This window comes from Mytilus edulis, chromosome 6 (assembly GCF_963676685.1).
Source record: "Mytilus edulis chromosome 6, xbMytEdul2.2, whole genome shotgun sequence".
In the NCBI taxonomy this organism is placed as follows: domain Eukaryota; kingdom Metazoa; phylum Mollusca; class Bivalvia; order Mytilida; family Mytilidae; genus Mytilus; species Mytilus edulis.
In genome coordinates, this window is record NC_092349.1 from 93,602,712 (window position 1) to 93,623,100 (window position 20,389).

Sequence of the window (20,389 nt, forward strand, 5' to 3'; positions counted from 1 at the left end):
ACTAGACAGTCTATTGAAATAAGACCAGTCATTACACTATTTGTGTGAAGATTTTGCATGGTTAAGTTTATTTAAAGCGAAAAGAAATGTGAAAGAAAGTCCGATAATTATTTCGTCATGGTTCAATGAGCATGTGTCATAAAATTGTAAACTTCCGGTAGACACCACTTCCTGAAGATCATCAAGCAAATAAATTCTGGGTTATAACAGTTGACACCCTTCGTCGATCAGTCCTGAAAACAAATTATTTAAGTGCTGTTGTTCGTAGATAAAATAAAACAAGCTGTCATTGTTCGAGAGGACAGTTTCCAATCTTTTAACCAGCCCAAGACACCTCTAACATCAACAATCTATAAAAAAAATAATTTAGTAATGCAAGGCAAAGCATGACTTAACATCTAAAATAATATGTACATGATAGACATCTCATTCTAAAACATGGCAAATGCAATTCCAGATGATAGTCCGAGAGACACGAAGGAGATTGAGAAAGGAAGGGAAATGCAAAATGGGAGTGCTATGGCTCATGTCGATAGATTTGGTTTCATGGGTGGTGACCAATATACTGACCCAGACGAGTAAGTTTATATCCCAAACAATATGCATCAATTAATGAGTCAGTTAAGGTAACCGTAGTTTATCAATTTTTAAATCTTTTAGGAAATGACATAGGAACCTTGATACATCTTGTACTTTGTAGCTATTCCCTCTTGAACTTTTGACATTTAATATATACAACAATAACTGTTCCATTGTGGCATCAGATATTTTCTATTATGACGTCAAAATTTTACTGGAACTTGTGTGATGTCCAGTAATGGTAGCCAACTAATGATAAGGTTTAATAGTAAAATCTCATTCTGAAATCATACATTGTATGAGGATGGTAATGCTCTTTACCGTCAGGTGTCAAACAGTCATTTTCACTACGTTAAGCGTCAAATTGTTTAAAAATTTAGCATCATTCGTCAAAATATCCTTATTGTGATTGGTCAGATGTCTCAAATAATTATTACCGGTTTTTTTTGAAAAAAATAGCTTGATTTGTGAAATTCAGCTGATTTTTTATCGTCTAAAAGAACATGAAGAAAGTGTACATTTTATCGTCATGTACTAAAAATTACCTTAAACGTCATTTGGCAAGAATTTTTACCATCATAAGTCATTTATTACTACCCTCTTGTTTATGGGTGGTGCCAGTTACCCAACCAACCCTAGTTTAAAGCCACCTCCCCTAGATTTTTTTTTTTCATTTCTAGAAAATGAATTTGTAAATGATGAAATTTTGAGAAACATGAACATGATGAAATTAAATATAAAATTCAGACTTCTGTCATCTGAATTTCCATCAGAAGTAACCACTATGGCTAAAACTACAACAAATTCTAAATAGAATGCAAGAAAATAGTCACATAATTATATATCAATACAAAGATACACACAAGAACAAATGAAGAAGATCAGTATGGGTGCCAATGAGGCAACTCTCCATCAAAGTACAAGTTTTCATATCTTTATTTGAGTAAAAAGATACAACAGCATTTACAGTTTCTTGTGTATAATTCAGAGTTTAGTATGAGGGTCCATTATCACTGAACAGTGTTCCAGCTAGGATTTCAAAAGGGCAGGGTGCCAATCCTGAAAAAGGGCATTTACCGTGTGATATGATAATATGAAAAGGGCATGTTTTAATAAAAGATATTAATCAAACATTGTGTTTATTCGTTGAATCACAGGTTATACAAAAACAACATCATTAGCCCATATATAACTCTATCTTTCTACTTTGAAGGCTAAAAAACTTATCAAGCAGCTTGTCGCACAAGTTTTTAGATCATTGCTTGGCACAGTTGAGCTTTATATGCAGTATGTTTTGAAAGGTGACCTGTTTCCATACCCGTAGCCAGAGGGGGTTCGGGGGGTTCGGACGAACCCCCCTCTGAAAACAAATAAGCACTGTTAAAGTCAATGTTCTGTTCGAATTGTGACTGTTAAAGTCGAGTTTGTGAGTCCAACGAACCCACCTTTGGAAATTCCTGGCTACGGGCCTGGTTTCTTTCTGTTTCTATGGTCTGGCACATTTTACCAGTTTCACAGTTTCTACCCCTGCTGTGCTTAATGGCAATACAGCACAAAACAGCTGTGCCCAGTAATATATACAGCCCAGGATAAACAGCAACAGGGGAAAATTGTATCAAAAATAAAAAATACAGAAAAAGATGACCAAGGCATCCTACCAACACTGCTACTAAGACTCTCTTTAACTTTTCCCATAACTCAAAATACCTAAACATATATATTCTTAAGCAGGAAGTATGTAATATTTTAGAATATGTAAGGTAAATGAGGGGGGATAGGACCTTTATCGGGACTCAGGGATCGGGTGTTTTTAAGCTCGGGATTTCTGGATTGACCCTTTCCGGATCTGAGAATCCTTCTTTTCGAATTTCGGGACGTCAGGATTTACTTGATTTAAATTCGGGACCTCAGGATTTCGTTTTTTTAAGCCGGGGATTTCGGGATCAGGACCCCTCCTATCCCCCCTCGTAAATGAGTTACTCAATGCTAGGAAAAAATTGAGTTATCTTTCTTTATTTGGATGTGCTCCTTCTTTGGAGGATTATAAACAGTACGTAAATATAATGTAAATAGAAAACAATATGGCGGCCGATTTTGTTATTTTCGTATCATAAATGAGGGCAGTCAATGACAAATACGTCTGAATTTTCTGTTTATTTCATGGAAAACAAGTAAAACAATGTTTTCAACTAGTTTTTTATGGTTTTCAAATTTCTGTCATTACGTTTTCTCCATGAAACTACATGCAGTAAACATTTCAAATTGTGCCCAAGCACATTTCTTCAAAGGTAATTGCCGAAATTAAAGTTGATGATCATTAATGACCCATCCGATAAACAGATTACCTATAACGACAGATTATGACACCAGTTATAACTGTAAATTAGCTTGGGGTCGTAAACAAAGTCATAAACTTTTCCCCAGGTAAAATTTAGTAATTAGCATATCATATCAATATGAACAAATTAATATACAATCGATCTTCAAAAAGGCAGGGCGCACTGGAAACTGTAAAAAGGGCACAGGGTGGCACTTGGGAAAGGGCGGGCGCTGCGCCCTCTGAAAATGGCCTAGCTGGAACACTGCTGAAATTTATCTAATATAATTCGAAGGATGAAAATTACTGACCCATTGATATTTGACCTCAGTAAAATTCTGTGTATTCATGTATATAAACCATACTTAAGATATGAAATGGTAACCTATACCAGCAGGACGTCTGTGTATGCCTTCGTTAAATTTGATACATACATTTGTACATGTATATTATAACATGTATAACCATGATAACACAGCATTCAGGGCCTCTAGAGGAGTTTGAAAGTATGATTTACTGCTGTCCAATCAATTTTACTTTGTGAACATGGTCATGATGGTGAAATAAAATGTGTTTAAACTCTCTACAATCATGACAATGCTACATGTATATATATACTGTGAATGGTTGTACTGTCTATTTTCAGTGAACACAGGATCTCTTTTGAGAAATTAAGGAAAAGAGAGATGAAATGGCTGGAAATGTTTGAAAATTGGGAAAAATGTATGAGTAAAAGATTTAAAAAGGTAAATCATGTATGAATAAAAGATTTAAAAAGTAAAAAATATATGAGTAGAAGATTTAATAAAGGTAAAAAATGTATGAGTAAAAGATTTAAAAAGGTAAAAAAATGTATGAGTAAAAGATTTAAAAAGTTAAAAATGTATGAGGTCCGAGAACACAATTAATTTGTAGTGCATTTCTTTTAGAACATAAATGAAAATTAAAAAAATCCCACCTGCGCTTTCTCAATGAAACTTTTAGTGTGTTGTACTACTTTTGGGACAAATTTAAACTTCATCGTCTCTAACTCAAAATATGGACAATTTTATCTTTAGGGCGACTTGAAATCTTTTGACAGCTTCCGAAGTGCTATATTTCAACCTTTTTCACCTGGACCAAATCACTACTTTCCTTTAAAATTCTGGACCCAAATTTTTTTACAGTGTAATTTCACCCCCTTACTCACAATTTGAGGCATTAAACATGGAGAAATTAATTTGGAAGGGGTATTAAAATTAATGGCAAGTAACCCACTGTTAACACTAGAGACTATATTTGTGAACAACGAAAATCAAGGGACGACAATTGTGGTCTCGGACCATGAGTAAAAGATTTAAAAAGATAAAACATGTATGAGTAAAAGATTTAAAAAGGTAAATATGTATGAGTAAAAGATTTAAAAAGGTAAAACATGTATGAGTAAAAGATTTAAAAAGGTAAATATGTATGAGTAAAATTTTTAAAAAGGTAAAAAATGTATGAGTAAAAGATTTTAAAAAGGTGAAAAATGTATTAGTAAAAAATTTAAAAAGATAAAACATGTATGAATAAAAGATTTAAAAAGGTAAAAATTTATGAGTAAAAGATTTAAAAAGGTAAAAAATGTATGAGTAAAAGATTTAAAAAGGTAAAACATGTACATGTATGGATAAAAGATTTGAAAAGGTAAAAATGTATGAGTAAAAGATTTAAAAAGGTGAAAAATGTATGAGTAAAAAATTTAAAAAGATAAAACATCTATGAATAAAAGATTTAAAAAGGTAAAAATTTATGAGTAAAAGATTTAAAAAGGTAAAAAATGTATGAGTAAAAGATTTAAAAAGGTAAAACATGTACATGTATGGATAAAAGATTTGAAAAGGTAAAAATGTATGAGTAAAAGATTTAAAAAGGTAAAAATGTATGAGTAAAAGATTTAAAAAGTTAAAAATATATGAGTAGAAGATTTAAAAAGGTAAAAAATGTATGAGTAAAAGATTTAAAAAGGTAAAACAAATATATTTTATATTTTTATTAATACAAATTTCTTACTTTATTTACATGTTTACTTTGATATTTAATATTAACATGATTAATCAATTAAATCAATCATATTATGAACTTTCTTTAACCTACGTTTAATTTATTTTATATTACGTTTGAAAATTATATTGTAATTATTCTACTCATCCAGCCAAACTGAATCTATCTCATTCCCCCAGATTTAAGATGGACCAGAATTCATAATTGAAGAACTAGACATATCATAAAACCAATGATAAAAATTTCACTACATCTAAACATGTTGTAATTATATAAGAAGTGTTTATTAAACTGGAATATGAATTAAAAGAGATGTGTAGTAAAAGTCAACATGACATCAAGCCAAGGACTAAAATAACCAAGAGAGACATAACATGCATAAAGAGAAACACGAAGCCTTCAACAAGTTGTCTATAACAAATGAACATGTAAAATATATCTTAATCATGTAAATTGGTGTGGAAAATATACACGATATATAACATGTATAAAGAAATTACTTGCAATTAGAATAAATATTTCCTTGTCATGCCTGTTACAATATAGTGCAATAATATGTTTTTAGTACGATACAATATGATGCAATAATATGTTTTTAGTCCGATACAATATGATGCAATAGTATGTTTTTAGTCCGATACAATATGATGCAATAGTATGTTTTTAGTCCGATACAATATGATGCAATAGTATGTTTTTAGTCCGATACAATATGATGCAATAGTATGTTTTTAGTCAGATGTCTATTTATTTTTCAGATAAGAGAAAGATGTCGTAAAGGTATTCCCCCTTCCCTGAGGTCAAGGGCATGGCAGTATTTATGTGGTAGTAAATTCCTAATGGAACAGAATGCAGGGAGATATCAGGTAAAGGTATTCCCCCCTCTCTGAGGTCAAGGGCATGGGAGTATTTATGTGGTAGTAAATTCCTAATGGAACAGAATGCAGGGAGATATCAGGTAAAGGTATTCCCCCTTCCCTGAGGTCAAGGGCATGGCAGTATTTATGTGGTAGTAAATTCCTAATGGAACAGAATGCAGGGAGATATCAGGTAAAGGTATTCCCCCCTCTCTGAGGTCAAGGGCATGGCAGTATTTATGTGGTAGTAAATTCCTAATGGAACAGAATGCAGGGAGATATCAGGTAAAGGTATTCCCCCTTCCCTGAGGTCAAGGGCATGGCAGTATTTATGTGGTAGTAAATTCCTAATGGAACAGAATGCAGGAAGATATCAGGTAAAGGTATCCCCCCTTCCCTGAGGTCAAGGGCATGGCAGTATTTATGTGGTAGTAAATTATTAATGGAACAGAATGCAGGAAGACATAAAGTGATATTTGATACATGCGATGATAAGTTTGAAAAATGATAAGAGCCCCTATTGTTCATGAGGAATTGGTTTGGACATGGCTACCAAACACAAATGATATTTTGTGAAATGTAAAAAAAAAGCATCTTAACTTAATCAGTGGCGGATCCAGAGGGGGGTTCCGGGGGTTCGCACCCCCCCCTTTATTTTGGCCGATCAATGCATTTGTATCTGGACATATGTTTTGCACCCCCCCTTTGCCCTGGGATAGCACCCCCCCTTTGGAAAATTCCTGCATCCGCCCCTGTTAATGCAACTACGTGAATATACTGACAGACAAAGTTACATCTTAATTTTGAAATATTTTACAGGAGTATTTGAAAAGACCTATTAAACCTCAGTGGGAAGATGATATCAAAAAAGATTTACACAGACAATTCCCAGCTCATGAAATGTTTACAGCTCGAGGAGGACACGGGTATGTACCATAACCTTTGACCCTAGTAACAGTCAAACTCTGACAATCCAATCTAATAATGCCTTTACTTCCAGAGCAGGTTATGGGTGTAATACTATAGGATTAAACACTTTTAAGGAAAAAGTAAAATCACAAAAATACTGAACTTCAAGGAAAATTCAAAACCGAAAGTCCCTAATGAAATGGCAAACTCAAAGTATAAAACACATCAAACAAATTTACCACTACTGTCATATTCCTGACTTGGATCAGACATTTTCAAATGTAGAAAATGGTGGATTGAACCTGGTTTTATATCGCTAAACCTCTCAATTGTATAATAGTCGCATCAAATTCCATTATATTACAAGGATGCATGAACAAAGCAAACAGATATATTATATAAAGTTGTCAAAATATGTTTACATACCTTTTGCTTATATCAGCCTTTCAGACACAAATAGTATATTTTTTAATTATTTTTTTCTTTAGCCAAGTGTATTTATACTTTTGTGTATGTTTTATTTCAGACAATATGATTTGTAGTTTTATGTATGTTTTATTTCAGCTTATAGGATTTATAGTTTCATATATGGTTTCTTTCAGCTAAGACAATTTACAGTTTTATGTTTGGTACATTTCAGCCAAGAAGATTTATTCTGGATCTTGAAAGCTTACACAATACACAATCCACATGATGGGTACTGCCAAGCTCAGGGACCAATAGCAGCTATCTTACTGATGCATATGCCAGCTGAGCAAGCTTTCTGGTGTCTAGTATCTATCTGTGAGAAGTATCTGCCTGGGTATTACAGCCCTGGTTTGGTAGGTATTTACATGGAACATGTCTAGAAATAGAGTTTTGTTGTTATCTCACATCTGGTATGGTAGGAAGCTATGTCTAGGTTACGAGGTTTATATAGCCCTGATTTGGTAGGTTTATATATCTAGATATTGAGTATCAATCAGTGTGAAATAACTGCCTGGTTATTAGAGCCCTGGCAATTAAGAAATAATTGATGCAAGCTATACTTTAGTGCAGTTTTATCATGGGTAGGCATTATATTCGTGATTATTTTTGCCGGAGCGATAGATCAGTTATTTTGATTCTGATTAGGACAATTAAGGTAATTTCTATATTTGATTTGTATAAGTGTTGAGCATTTGTGAAGGCTCTTCCATTAACCTCCCATTTTTTTTTGTAAACAAGCAAACAATCATGACAACTGGCAATGTGATTTTTCAGAAGGAGAAGTTTGAAGTTTTGAACAGCCAGCATGAACATTTTTTGTATCTAGGTCAAATATGTCAGTTTCGAATGGAACAGTCATGATAACAACATGTGCATCATTTAAGAGGTTGGAAGTGTTTTAAGTTTAATCAAATTTATTAAATGCATGCTAATTTGATAAAATTCATTATTCTGCAGTAGTCAATATACGCATATGCAAACTAATTTTATTGGATTTAGAGCATGGGTTTATTTATAAAGGGAATGAAGCATGTCATATTAGAATAGTAGATAACTTTCCATTTCAATCATGTTTATTATTTCAGGAAGCTGTACAAGTAGATGGAGATGTTCTGTTTGGTTTACTGAAAAAGACTTCTCTACCAATACACAAACATCTAGTAAGTTACCATAGAAACATAATTAGTCAAAACACAACCATATGGTTAGTAATCATAGAAACATAACTAGTCAAAACACAACTATATGGTTAGTAATCATAGAAACATAACTAGTCAAAACACAACCATATGGTTAGTAACCATGGACACAGGAAAAAGATAATCATACATCTGTTAAGTGACTATAGCAACAGGAAATAAACAGGAAAAAGTCAATGCATGTTATCTGGAAAGTAACCATAGTAACAGTTCACAAACATCTGGCTAGTAACCATAGAAACACAAAAAAGTTGATAAGCAGACATTTATTAGTAACTAAGAAAAAAGATGATATTGATTGAAATATCTGGTAAGTAATTATAGATCACATGATTAGTGATTTTTTGAGAGAAAAGTCTGTATTTTAAATTGAATATATATATACAACTCGTCTAAACATCAACCCAACAATGTTAGATCTGTAAATTTGCTTTCGCAAATTTTTGGTTCTTCCCTCGCCGGGATTCGAACCCATGCTTCTGTGATATTGTGACACCAAATCGCCTGCACTGCAGCCGTCCCGCTAGACCACACGACCACCTGGGCTCTAAAAAAAAGAGCTTTCGCTGGCCATGTGTTACCTTTCCACGTCAGTTTTAATCTAGCGGCGTACTACAGTACATGATATATAAGGCATGAAGATGTTATTGTTACAGATCAGCTAAATTATCTATAGTAAAGGATCCTACAAATTAATGTAAGATACAGTCACAGAAAATAATTATATTCATAAGTACGTCTGAGTCAGTGACAACCCTACAACAGATGTATCCATCGGATCGCCATCAATGATGGTGATACATGGCTGTGTACATAATGTATATACTCAACTCGTCTAAACATCAACCCAACAATGTTAGATCTGTAAATTTGCTTTTTTGAATATATATATATATATATGTATATGATCATATGCAAGAAAACCGAATCACGCTAGGCATATATGTAAAAATAAAATGCCAAATTAAGAAATATAATTACCTGATTTATAAAGGATATAAAGCTAGCAGGGATATAAAGGATATAGAGATACCAGAAACATCATGTGAACATGACAGACATCTAGTTGATAGGTTCTTTGTATTTCATCAAATTTGTAAACATTACAGTCAAGGGTTCTACTTATACAAGTTATTTTTATGAACTTGAAGTAGTATAGATATTATGTAATTTTTTTATTTTCATATTTTCTTATATGGTTTACTTTTAAGTAATTTATTTTACAATCTCTTAACTTTTCATGTTTTGAGATGTAAAAAATTGCCTTAGATGATTGTTTTCTGGTTAGCTCATAAAAATTATTAGAAAACGATGTTTCATCTCATTAATTCAACAAAGAACAATGAAGAAGCTAATTGCACTTCAAGGGGGTCACTTCCTATACACAAGGTGATAGGATTTGTTGTTGGAATAGGTCTCCTTTTGAAACTTTAAAATATGTGAATAGGTTTGGAAAATCATCCAAAATATATTATAAGGTAAATAAAGTTCCAAGAATTTTTTCAACTGTCATCTTTATTGGTCTTCCTGTATATGTTTTTATCAAACATTTTTTCTCTTTTGATACTTTGGTATTCCACTGTTACAATAAACATTACATAAAACCCAAACAATACGGGAAGAGGTTACATTTTTACCTACGCAATATATGAAAAGGTATACATTTATTAAAACCTAAATTATATGAAAAGGGTGGGGTAACAACCCCAGTGGCACCCCCTATCAGTTAAGTATTGAAGTAGCCCCTTTAAAAAATTGTCCCTTGGAGGCTTTTAAAAAGTAAAATCACAAAAATACTGAACTCCGAGTAAAATTCAAAACTGAAAGTCCCTAATCAAATGGCAAAATCAAATGATAAAACACATCAAATGAAATGAGCAGTGTTTTTGAAGCTAACAGACAAATGAGATTTTAATTGTCCATTAAATTACATTTACATGATTAGTAAAGACAACTGCAAAGGACAGACTATTTAAAATTCTATTAGAGCAAAGAAGTCATTTGAAATTCAAGAAAAGAAGATAGTATGACTTGTTTACTTGAAGTAAAAAGGTATGAATGTCTAAGGGACACTTTTAAGCCATATATAAAATACACTTATAAGTATCTTAAAAATTTACTGATATAAGTATATCAATGTTTACTTCTTCAAGAAAATAAAAATAACTTGTACCATGTAGTATCACTGACTGCATTAAGGATATTTTACACAGTTAGTCCTTTTTAGATGCATTTAAATTTCAAAGTCCTTTTTAGATGCATTAGTTCAAATTTCAAATGCCTATTTTTTTTCAGAAAAAGCAGAAAATGGAGCCAATATTATATATGACTGAGTGGTTTATGTGTGTGTTTACTAGAACGTTGCCATGGGGATGTGTATTACGTGTATGGGACATGTTTCTGTGTGAAGGTTAGTATATATTTACCAACATAATCAAAACTCAGTTCAGTGCAAAATGTCCGTCAACGTAATCAAAACTACAGGGTTTCAAACTCACATTGGTGTAAAATGTCCATCAACGTAAACAAAATTACAGGGTTTCAAACTCAGTTCAGTGCAAAATGTATCTCAACGTAAACAAAACTACAGGGTTTCAACTCAGTTTGGTGCAACATGCTCATCAAAACCTGCTTTTTACCTAACTATTTTTTCAGCAACTGACACATATGTTTTTACTTTTCATCTAGGTATTTTTTTTGTAATATCTTTGAAGTATGGCATTTCCACACACTCTCAACATGTTTATTACAATTTACAATACCTTTTTTTGGGTAAATGACGAACTCAACTTTTCCATTTGTTATTTTGGCTTATTTTATACTGGTGAAGTGTCTATAATCATTTACAAATATTTTCAACTTCAACTTGATAAAAGAAACAGGTTTTCCATAAAAAATACATAAAACTAAAACACACAACTAGAAATGTCTTGAATTAAAGTGGTAGTTTTCCACAAGTGAGTATTTTTTTTTTTGATTTCTGAGGCCAAATAGGTTTTGTACTAATAGGGAATATACAGATCTTATAATTGTAAGTGAAAATTTAAATAAGAAAAAATTTGAGAAAAAGTTAGTTTTTTTGTTTTTGAGAATAATCTTTATGTTCTAGGGTTTAATGGTAGTCTTATACATCCTTGTGTTAATTTTTTGGAAGAATTAGTTCTACGTTATCATCAAATATTGCTTTGTTTTCATTTTTATAACTTAGAATTTTGCAAGTTGGACCATACAAGGTCTGGTTATACTCAAAGTGTTGGTTGAATTTAGAATAGTTCTTCACATTATTTATTATCTACATGTACATGATGTATGTGTCAAGTATATTCTTGTAGCCTTTGTGCTATTCAGAAAAGGTCAGAGAGAAGTGCTTTTCATTGCTTATGTCAAATCATAATCAAAGTAGCATTAAATTTATTCAGAGTAACTCAAGAGAACATCATTATTTCTAGAGGTCAAGATTATATATTCAGAAAAGTTTCTAGAGAACATTCTTATTTCTAGAGGTCAAGATTATATATTCAGAAAAGTTTCTAGAGAACATTCTTATTTCTAGAGGTCAAGGTTATATATTCAGAATAGTTTCTAGAGAACATTCTTATTTCTAGAGGTCAAAGTTATATATTCAGAATAGTTTCAAGAACAAATTGTTATTTCTAGAGGTCAAAGTTATATTTTCAGAATGGTTCAAGAACACATTGTTATTTCTAGAGGTCAAAGTTATATTTTCAGAATGGTTCAAGAACACATTGTTATTTCTAGAGGTCAAGAATATATATTTAGAATAGTTTCAAGTGAACATTGTTATTTCTAGCGTGCAAGGTTATATATTCAGAATAGTTTCAAGAACACATTGTTATTTCTAGATGTCAAGGTTATATATATAGAATAGTTGCAAGAGAACATTGTTATTTCTAGATGTCAAGGTTATATATATAGAATAGTTGCAAGAGAACATCGTTATTTCTAGATGTCAAGGTTATATATATAGAATAGTTGCAAGAGAACATTGTTATTTCTAGATGTCAAGGTTATATATATAGAATAGTTGCAAGAGAACATTGTTATTTCTAGATGTCAAGGTAATGTATTAGAACATTGTTATTTTTCAGTTGTTAAGGTTGTATTCAGAGTAGCTTTAGTACTGTTCAGAATAGCACTTGGAGAACCAGGGTGTTTATCACAATGTCCTACAATTAGAACATTGTTATTTTTCAGGTGTCAAGGTTGTATTCAGAGTAGCTTTAGTACTGTTCAGAATAGCACTTGGAGAGCCAGGGTGTTTATCTCAATGTCCTACAATTAGAACATTGTTATATTTCAGGTGTCAAGGTTGTATTCAGAGTAGCTTTAGTACTGTTCAGAATAGCACTTGGAGAACCAGGGTGTTTATCTCAATGTCCTACAATTAGAACATTGTTATTTTTCAGGTGTCAAGGTTGTATTCAGAGTAGCTTTAGTACTGTTCAGAATAGCACTTGGAGAACCAGGGTGTTTATCTCAATGTCCTACAATTAGAACATTGTTATTTTTCAGGTGTCAAGGTTGTATTCAGAGTAGCTTTAGTACTGTTCAGAATAGCACTTGGAGAACCAGGGTGTTTATCTCAATGTCCTACAATTAGAACATTGTTATTTTTCAGGTGTGAAGGTTGTATTCAGGGTAGCTTTAGTACTGTTCAGAATAGCACTTGGAGAACCAGGGTGTTTATCTCAATGTCCTACAATTAGAACATTGTTATTTTTCAGGTGTCAAGGTTGTATTCAGAGTAGCTTTAGTACTGTTCAGAATAGCACTTGGAGAACCAGGGTGTTTATCTCAATGTCCTACAATTAGAACATTGTTATTTTTCAGGTGTCAAGGTTGTATTCAGAGTAGCTTTAGTACTGTTCAGAATAGCACTTGGAGAACCAGGGTGTTTATCTCAATGTCCTACAATTAGAACATTGTTATTTTTCAGGTGTCAAGGTTGTATTCAGAGTAGCTTTAGTACTGTTCAGAATAGCACTTGGAGAACCAGGGTGTTTATCTCAATGTCCTACAATTAGAACATTGTTATTTTTCAGGTGTGAAGGTTGTATTCAGGGTAGCTTTAGTACTGTTCAGAATAGCACTTGGAGAACCAGGGTGTTTATCTCAATGTCCTACAATTAGAACATTGTTATTTTTCAGGTGTCAAGGTTGTATTCAGAGTAGCTTTAGTACTGTTCAGAATAGCACTTGGAGAACCAGGGTGTTTATCTCAATGTCCTACAATTAGAACATTGTTATTTTTCAGGTGTGAAGGTTGTATTCAGGGTAGCTTTAGTACTGTTCAGAATAGCACTTGGAGAACCAGGGTGTTTATCTCAATGTCCTACAATTAGAACATTGTTATTTTTCAGGTGTCAAGGTTGTATTCAGGGTAGCTTTAGTACTGTTCAGAATAGCACTTGGAGAACCAGGGTGTTTATCTCAATGTCCTACAATTAGAACATTGTTATTTTACAGGTGTCAAGGTTGTATTCAGGGTAGCTTTAGTACTGTTCAGAATAGCACTTGGAGAGCCAGGGTGTTTATCTCAATGCCCTACAATGTATGAAACCCTGGAAAAATTAAGACGACTACCTATACAGACATTGGAAGAAGAATATTTAGTGCAAGAGGTATGTGTATGGTAGCATTATCATTTATCAACATTTTAATCCAGACATGTAGATTTTGAACTTATTTGTTTTTAAGTTGATGATTTGTTCCTCAACATTTTACTTCAGATCAAACTAGATTTTTAATGAATTTCATAACCTTTATAATATGAAATTACAATCATCAAATGTTATCCTTTTGTTTGTTTCAATGACTTTAAAAGCTTTATAACATGAATATGGTGTATAAAGTGAAGTTTATAACATTTATGATTAAATTGTGATAATGTAAGAACAAAAACATCTTTTGATTAAATAGTTATAACTTCAGTGCAAAAACATGTTTAATTGTTAATTTGATTTGATTTATTAGATTAGTTTAGTAGCAGACCATTGTTTATTGTTACTTTTACTTAAAGACTAATTTAGATATATAATTGACAAATATCAGTGAAATTCTAATGAGTAATATTTGTAAAGCACATTTATGATGGTTTCCTTTCAGTCATTACGGCTCAATATAACAGAAAGAGATATGGAAAAGGAGCATCAAAAACAAATACAACGGAGACAAAAGACAAAAGAATTAAATGGAGATAAACCAGGCAGACATAAACATAGATAAGACTCAATAAGAAATCATATGATCAACAAAATATAAGGCATTTGATTGGCGTAAACTTTAGTCAAAGGTCATGTGATCAACACACAACAAAATACAAGGCATTTGATTGGCGTAAACCATAGTCAAATGTCATGTGATCACAATGTCAATTAACAATGGTCACAAGCCATGTGACATAAATAATGAATCAAGAGGTACACATGAAAGACATGTGATCACAGCCTATGTCATATGACCTATGTCATGTGACATGTTGGTATATAGGGTAATGATATTATTGGATGAAATTGTTTTGTAATTTAGGCTTTGTACTTAAATGATTATTTATTTATGCATTTGAAAATAGTTTTTGGCATCAGTCATAGCATAAGTTACAATGTTGAAATAGCCTGTAGAGCTTCTTCTATATTACGGTACTTACATAACACACCTGTCCTGAGAGAGAAATTGTGTTGTTTTCTTAAAGATAGAATGTATTATATACACAACCTGTGCACAGTGGAAAACAGACCTTTACTGTCATACTTTAAATAACACTTAAATGTACAGAAAAACTCCATAACGGTTTTAATGGTAAGTAAAACATCAACATCAGATAAACTAAACATGATATTGCAATGCAATTGTCTGTTTTTATAAAGGAATTAGCTCATAAGCTGATTAAGGTAAGTTTGTTATCTCTGTTTCTAAATCATAACATGAAAATGTAGATGTATGATTGTCTGTTATACAGCTTTCCATCAGTAGACATTAAGTTGGTTAGCACATGTTTATTGGAGCATGCCTTGTAATAATGTAATGAAAGTACCAGTATGTTTGACATAGAGACAGAGGGATTATATTCTTTCAGCTTCATGGGCATGCATTATTTATATTAAGATTGTTATGGTTTGTCAAGTGCTTAAAAGTGTACAGCACTTCCACTAAAGGGGAAACATTTTTTGTAACTTTTTTTTGTCAGTTATTACTGTTCTGCTCTGGTACTGTCAATGATTATCTATAAAAACAACATTTGTTATAGTGTGTCTATAAGTTTCCCATTTTACAGTGTTTCCCCAATTATTACAATTTTGACCAATGTTATGTGTTAAATGATCTCCTTAATATTGTTATAGATATTGTGTTCATGGTTACAAGTATGGTTCTTCAGAATGATATTTTATTCAATTTTGTTTTTTTTATGTACTCTGTTACCATAGTAACAGATCATACTAAGAAGCAGTTACTTATATCTTTGAATCTATATTATTTAGATTTTTATACCTTTGATAGTAGAATAGATGTAGAAAAAATTTATGGACTGTTTCAAAATCATGTTTAACCCTTTCACAATTTTTTAGCCAGTCGAGTTCAGTGGATGTTTTTGGTAGAAGTCTTTTTTTTTTTTAATACTAATTCCTTTATAATTGAAGCTTGGGTTTCTTTTGAATTGGGTCGCAAAAATTAACCCCTTTATGTCAGCCTTAAATGTAGCTATTGTAAGTTCTACGTTCTTTGAAAATGTCTTTTAAAGATTCATTTGAAAAGAAGTAGGATACTTTTTGTTTCATACAAGCTGATATATAAATTTGACACAAGCTTCCAATTGATCTAAAATAAAAAGAAGAGATGCAGAAGATATGAGGGGTATTAGCTATGTTCCTTAACTTAACGAATATTTATCTGCAGTTATTGAATATTTATTGTTTTTCGTGGAAACAAATAAATTTATCACAGAAATCTGTTATAAATGTTTAAGGTTAGTGCTATTATAAGTTATGTATGTAATTCCTACTCTTTCAGGCTGCTTAAATCAAGTATAAATGATTGAGATAATTGAGACCTACACTAGCTGTATAATATGTTTACTAATAAATAGGATTTTAGAGTTACTCATGTTACCTCAGGTAAAAGGCTGGTCTGTTGGTTTAGTGTACATTTCCTAAAACTCTGATCATTTTATTGTCCATGTATTTTTGTGTTCCATTGTTATTATGTTACTATGGTAACACAACTTGAACTGTGATATTTCATTTTAATATATATAATCAGTCATGTTTGTCTCATTTTAAATGGTGCTTTTATTAGAAAATTACTTAGTTGTCAGTGTATTGTAGCCACTAAAGTTATATTCTGTTGGTACTTATTGATAAAGGGACTTGTCAGTGAGTTGTAGCCACTAAAGTTATATTCTGCTGGTACTAATACATGAAAAGGATTAGTATTAACAAAAACAAAAAAATCTTGGTGTGCAATAACTACTTATTTGCTTGTAACTTTTGATATACAACATGAAAGATGTTTCAGTCAAGTGTGTCTCATATTTAAATAATGATACATAAATCAGATAGAATATTTTAAAGAAAAGATGAAAACAGAATATTTACAAATGAAAGATTGAAAATGATATCAATTTTACTTCAAATTGTTGCTAGATTGATCGGTAATTGATACAACTGTGTTATGATTTTCAATTATATACTTCAAACAATAAGCTGAATTGCACAACTTTAACTTGTTTACCATTGAAAATTCAAAAATTATTGTGGGGTTTATAATGAATTCCTTACAAATACTAACATTGGCCAATTATGGTATAATACGTTTGGGTCAGTATCACACTAATAAGAACTTGTGTATTGATATATGATCCTTTTATCTGTATATACATTTCCCCTGAAATCAAAATAATTAGTCTGGCATTTTTGTCCCTTCTTTCAAAAACAATAATAAATTCACAAAATAACTTCTGATTTTATAAAAAAGAGCCTTAACTGATCAAAATCCCATTTCAGTGGTAAGTTTTGATTTTGTAGGTGAATTTCTCTTTTCTGTATCATGTATAAGCATTGTGTATGCTTTAGAAAAAACGTGGGCAGTCAGTCTTTGTAATTGTTGGACTAGCCAGACAGAAACATAAGGAATATATTTAGTCAACAATTTTCTTTATATCTGTATCTTATGGTTAACAAAAGCATCAATTTAATATGACATAAATGAACTGTTTAATTTGACTATCTTATTTCTTCAGGAAAACATTGAAAACATTTTATGGCTATGATACACTGATAATCTAGTTCATACATTTTGTTTCTGTATATAATATGTTGATATATTAGATGGATGTATGTTTTTGATGTATGGATTATGGATGGATGTTTATTGATATCAGTGCTATTTGTACAAGTCTTCAATAATTATAATGTAATTTTTATTGTTATTTTTTCTTGTTTGATTTAATTTGATTTGTTAAAGGCAACAATATTTAAATTATGAGATTTCATATCTTGGTCTGTGAACTTTCTTTGTATACGACTGCAAATTTTGAAAAAAATTTCGTCGTATATTGCTATCACATTGGCGTCGTCGTCGTCGTTGTCGTCGTTCGAATACTTTTAGTTTTCGCACTCTAACTTTAGTAAAAGTGAATAGAAATCTATGAAATTTTAACACAAGGTATATGACCATAAAAGGAAGGTTGGTAATGATTTTGGGAGTTTTGGTCCCAAAATTTTAGGAAATAGGGGCCAAAAAGGGCCCAAATAAGCATTTTCTTGGTTTTCGCACTATAACTTTAGTTTAAGTTAATAGAAATCTATGAAATTTTGACACAAGGTTTATGACCACAAAAGAAAGGTTGGGATTGATTTTGGGAGTTTTGGTTTCAACAGTTTAGGAATTAGGGGCCAAAAAAGGGCCCAAATAAGCATTATTCTTGGTTTTCGCACAATAACTTTAGTTTAAGTTAATAGAAATCAATGAAATTTAAACACAATGTTTATTACCACAAAAGGAAGATTGGTATTGATTTTGGGAGTTTAGGTCCCAACAGTTTAGGAATTAGGGGCCAAAAAGGGACCCAAATAAGCATTTTTCTTGGTTTTCGCAACATAACGTTAATAGAAATCTATGAAATTTAAACACAAGGTTTATGACCATAAAAGGAAGGTTGGTATTGATTTTGGGAGTTTTGGTCCCAACAGTTTAGGAAAAAGGGGCCCAAAGGGTCCAAAATTAAACTTTGTTTGATTTCATCAAAATTGAATAATTGGGGTTCTTTGATATGCCAAATCTAACTGTGTATGTAGATTCTTAACTTTTGGTCATGTTTTCAAATTGGTCTACATTAAGGTCCAAAGGTCCAAAATTAAACTTAGTTTTATTTTAACAAAAATTAAATTCTTGGGCCTCTTTGATATGTTGAATCTAAAAATGTACTTAGATTCTTGATTATTGGCCCAGTTTTCAAGTTGGTCCAAATCTGGATCCAAAATTAAACTTTATTTGATTTCATCAAAAATTTAATAAATGGGGTTCTTTGATATGCCAAATCTAACTGTGTATGTAGATTCTTCATTTTTGGTCCCGTTTTCAAATTGGCCTACATTAAGGTCTAAAGGGTCCATAATTAAACTAAGTTTGATTTTAACAAAAATTAAATTCTTGGGCCTCTTTGATATGCTGAATCTAAACATGTACTTAGATTTTTGATTATGGGCCCAGTTTTCAAGTTGGTCCAAATCAGGATCTAAAATTATTATATTAAGTATTGTGCAATAGCAAGTCTTTTCAATTGCACAATATTGTGCAATGGCAAGAAATATCTAATTTCACAATATTGTGAAATAGCAAATTTTTTTTTAATTAAGAGTTATCTTTCTTTGTCCAGTATAGTAAGCAAGAAATATCTGCAAGATTTTTTTTTAATTGGAGTTATCTTTCTTTGTCCAGAATCAACTTAAATCTTTGTTATATACAATATACAATGTATATTCACTTTTTACTACCAACCGATACATTTAAATAATCTTTACCATTCAGTGATAACAAGCAGTTTTTTTTACATCTTAATATTTTATGATGTATTTAAATGAGTAGTTATTGTTGCAAACTCCATTAGAAAATTTTAATTGAGATTAGTTTTGGAATAAGGGAAAGGGGGATGTGATTAAAAAATTGGGTTCAATTTTTCTCATTTGAAATTTCATAAATAAAAAGAAAATTTCTTCAAACATTTTTTTGAGAGGAATAATATTCAACAGCATAGTGAATTGCTCTATAAGAAAACAAAAATTTTAAGTTCATTAGAACACATTCATTCTGTGTCAGAAACCTATGCTGTGTCAACTATTTAATCACAATCCAAATTTAGAGCTGAATCCAGCTTGAATGTTGTGTCCATACTTGCCCCAACTGTTCAGGGTTCAACCTATGGGGTCGTATAAAGCTACACCCTGCGGAGCATCTGGTTTAACTTGATTTTTCTCACGACTCTCCGTGTAAGAAACATTTTACCCTTAGATTGCATATACTTTTGAAATTTTGCTTTTATTTTGGTCAGAATGATAATCTTTGTCAGGATAATTTTGTTTTGCCATCCTTCTGTATGGTATATTATAAGAATTGAGGATCCCATATTATTTTTTTTTGTTTTGCCTATTTGCCTTTGTATATGTTGTTGAAGATATAACCTGCGTTGACAGGTTAACCTTTTTTATTGGTCCATTTTGAATTGCATGCCTAATAGACAAATATATCATGTTAGGTGCATATGCTTTTATCAAGGTTTTTTATACTGCCAGTCGTTACTTATTTAGTTCGAAATGCTCAAACATGTCTTAAATTTCAATTTTTTTGGAAGTGATTTTTTCTGAATATAAAAAGTTAAGCACCATTCAGCCGCATTTGTGTTTTGTAGAAAAGACAGTGAAATGATTGGTTGGTAACTATCTGTAAGTAGCTGTTCAGCAAATGCCTTTTTTTTATGGTAAACACCCAATGATTTTATTGGTTGGAAACATACTAGAATT

General features: G+C 31.6%; 1 protein-coding gene across 1 annotated transcript; it reads left to right on the plus strand.

Moving 5' to 3' along the window:
- The first annotated feature begins 140 nt into the window (after positions 1 to 140).
- Positions 141 to 16,946, plus strand: LOC139528927 (TBC1 domain family member 10A-like). Its single transcript, XM_071325177.1, has 9 exons — positions 141 to 578; positions 3,543 to 3,642; positions 5,680 to 5,787; positions 6,598 to 6,704; positions 7,328 to 7,508; positions 8,241 to 8,315; positions 10,650 to 10,764; positions 13,842 to 13,996; positions 14,481 to 16,946. The coding sequence occupies exons 1-9, from the start codon at positions 439 to 441 to the stop codon at positions 14,598 to 14,600; spliced, it is 1,101 nt and encodes a 366-aa protein (XP_071181278.1). The 5' UTR covers positions 141 to 438; the 3' UTR covers positions 14,601 to 16,946.
- Positions 16,947 to 20,389: the final 3,443 nt, after the last annotated feature.

Coding starts and splice junctions, on each gene's coding strand:
- LOC139528927 (XM_071325177.1), top strand. CDS start 439: ATGGCAAATGCAATTCCAGATGATAGTCCGAGAGACACGAAGGAGATT. Junction 5,788..6,597: donor AGAATGCAGGGAGATATCAG/GTAAAGGTATTC, acceptor AATATTTTACAG/GAGTATTTGAAAAGACCTAT. Junction 13,997..14,480: donor AAGAATATTTAGTGCAAGAG/GTATGTGTATGG, acceptor GTTTCCTTTCAG/TCATTACGGCTCAATATAAC.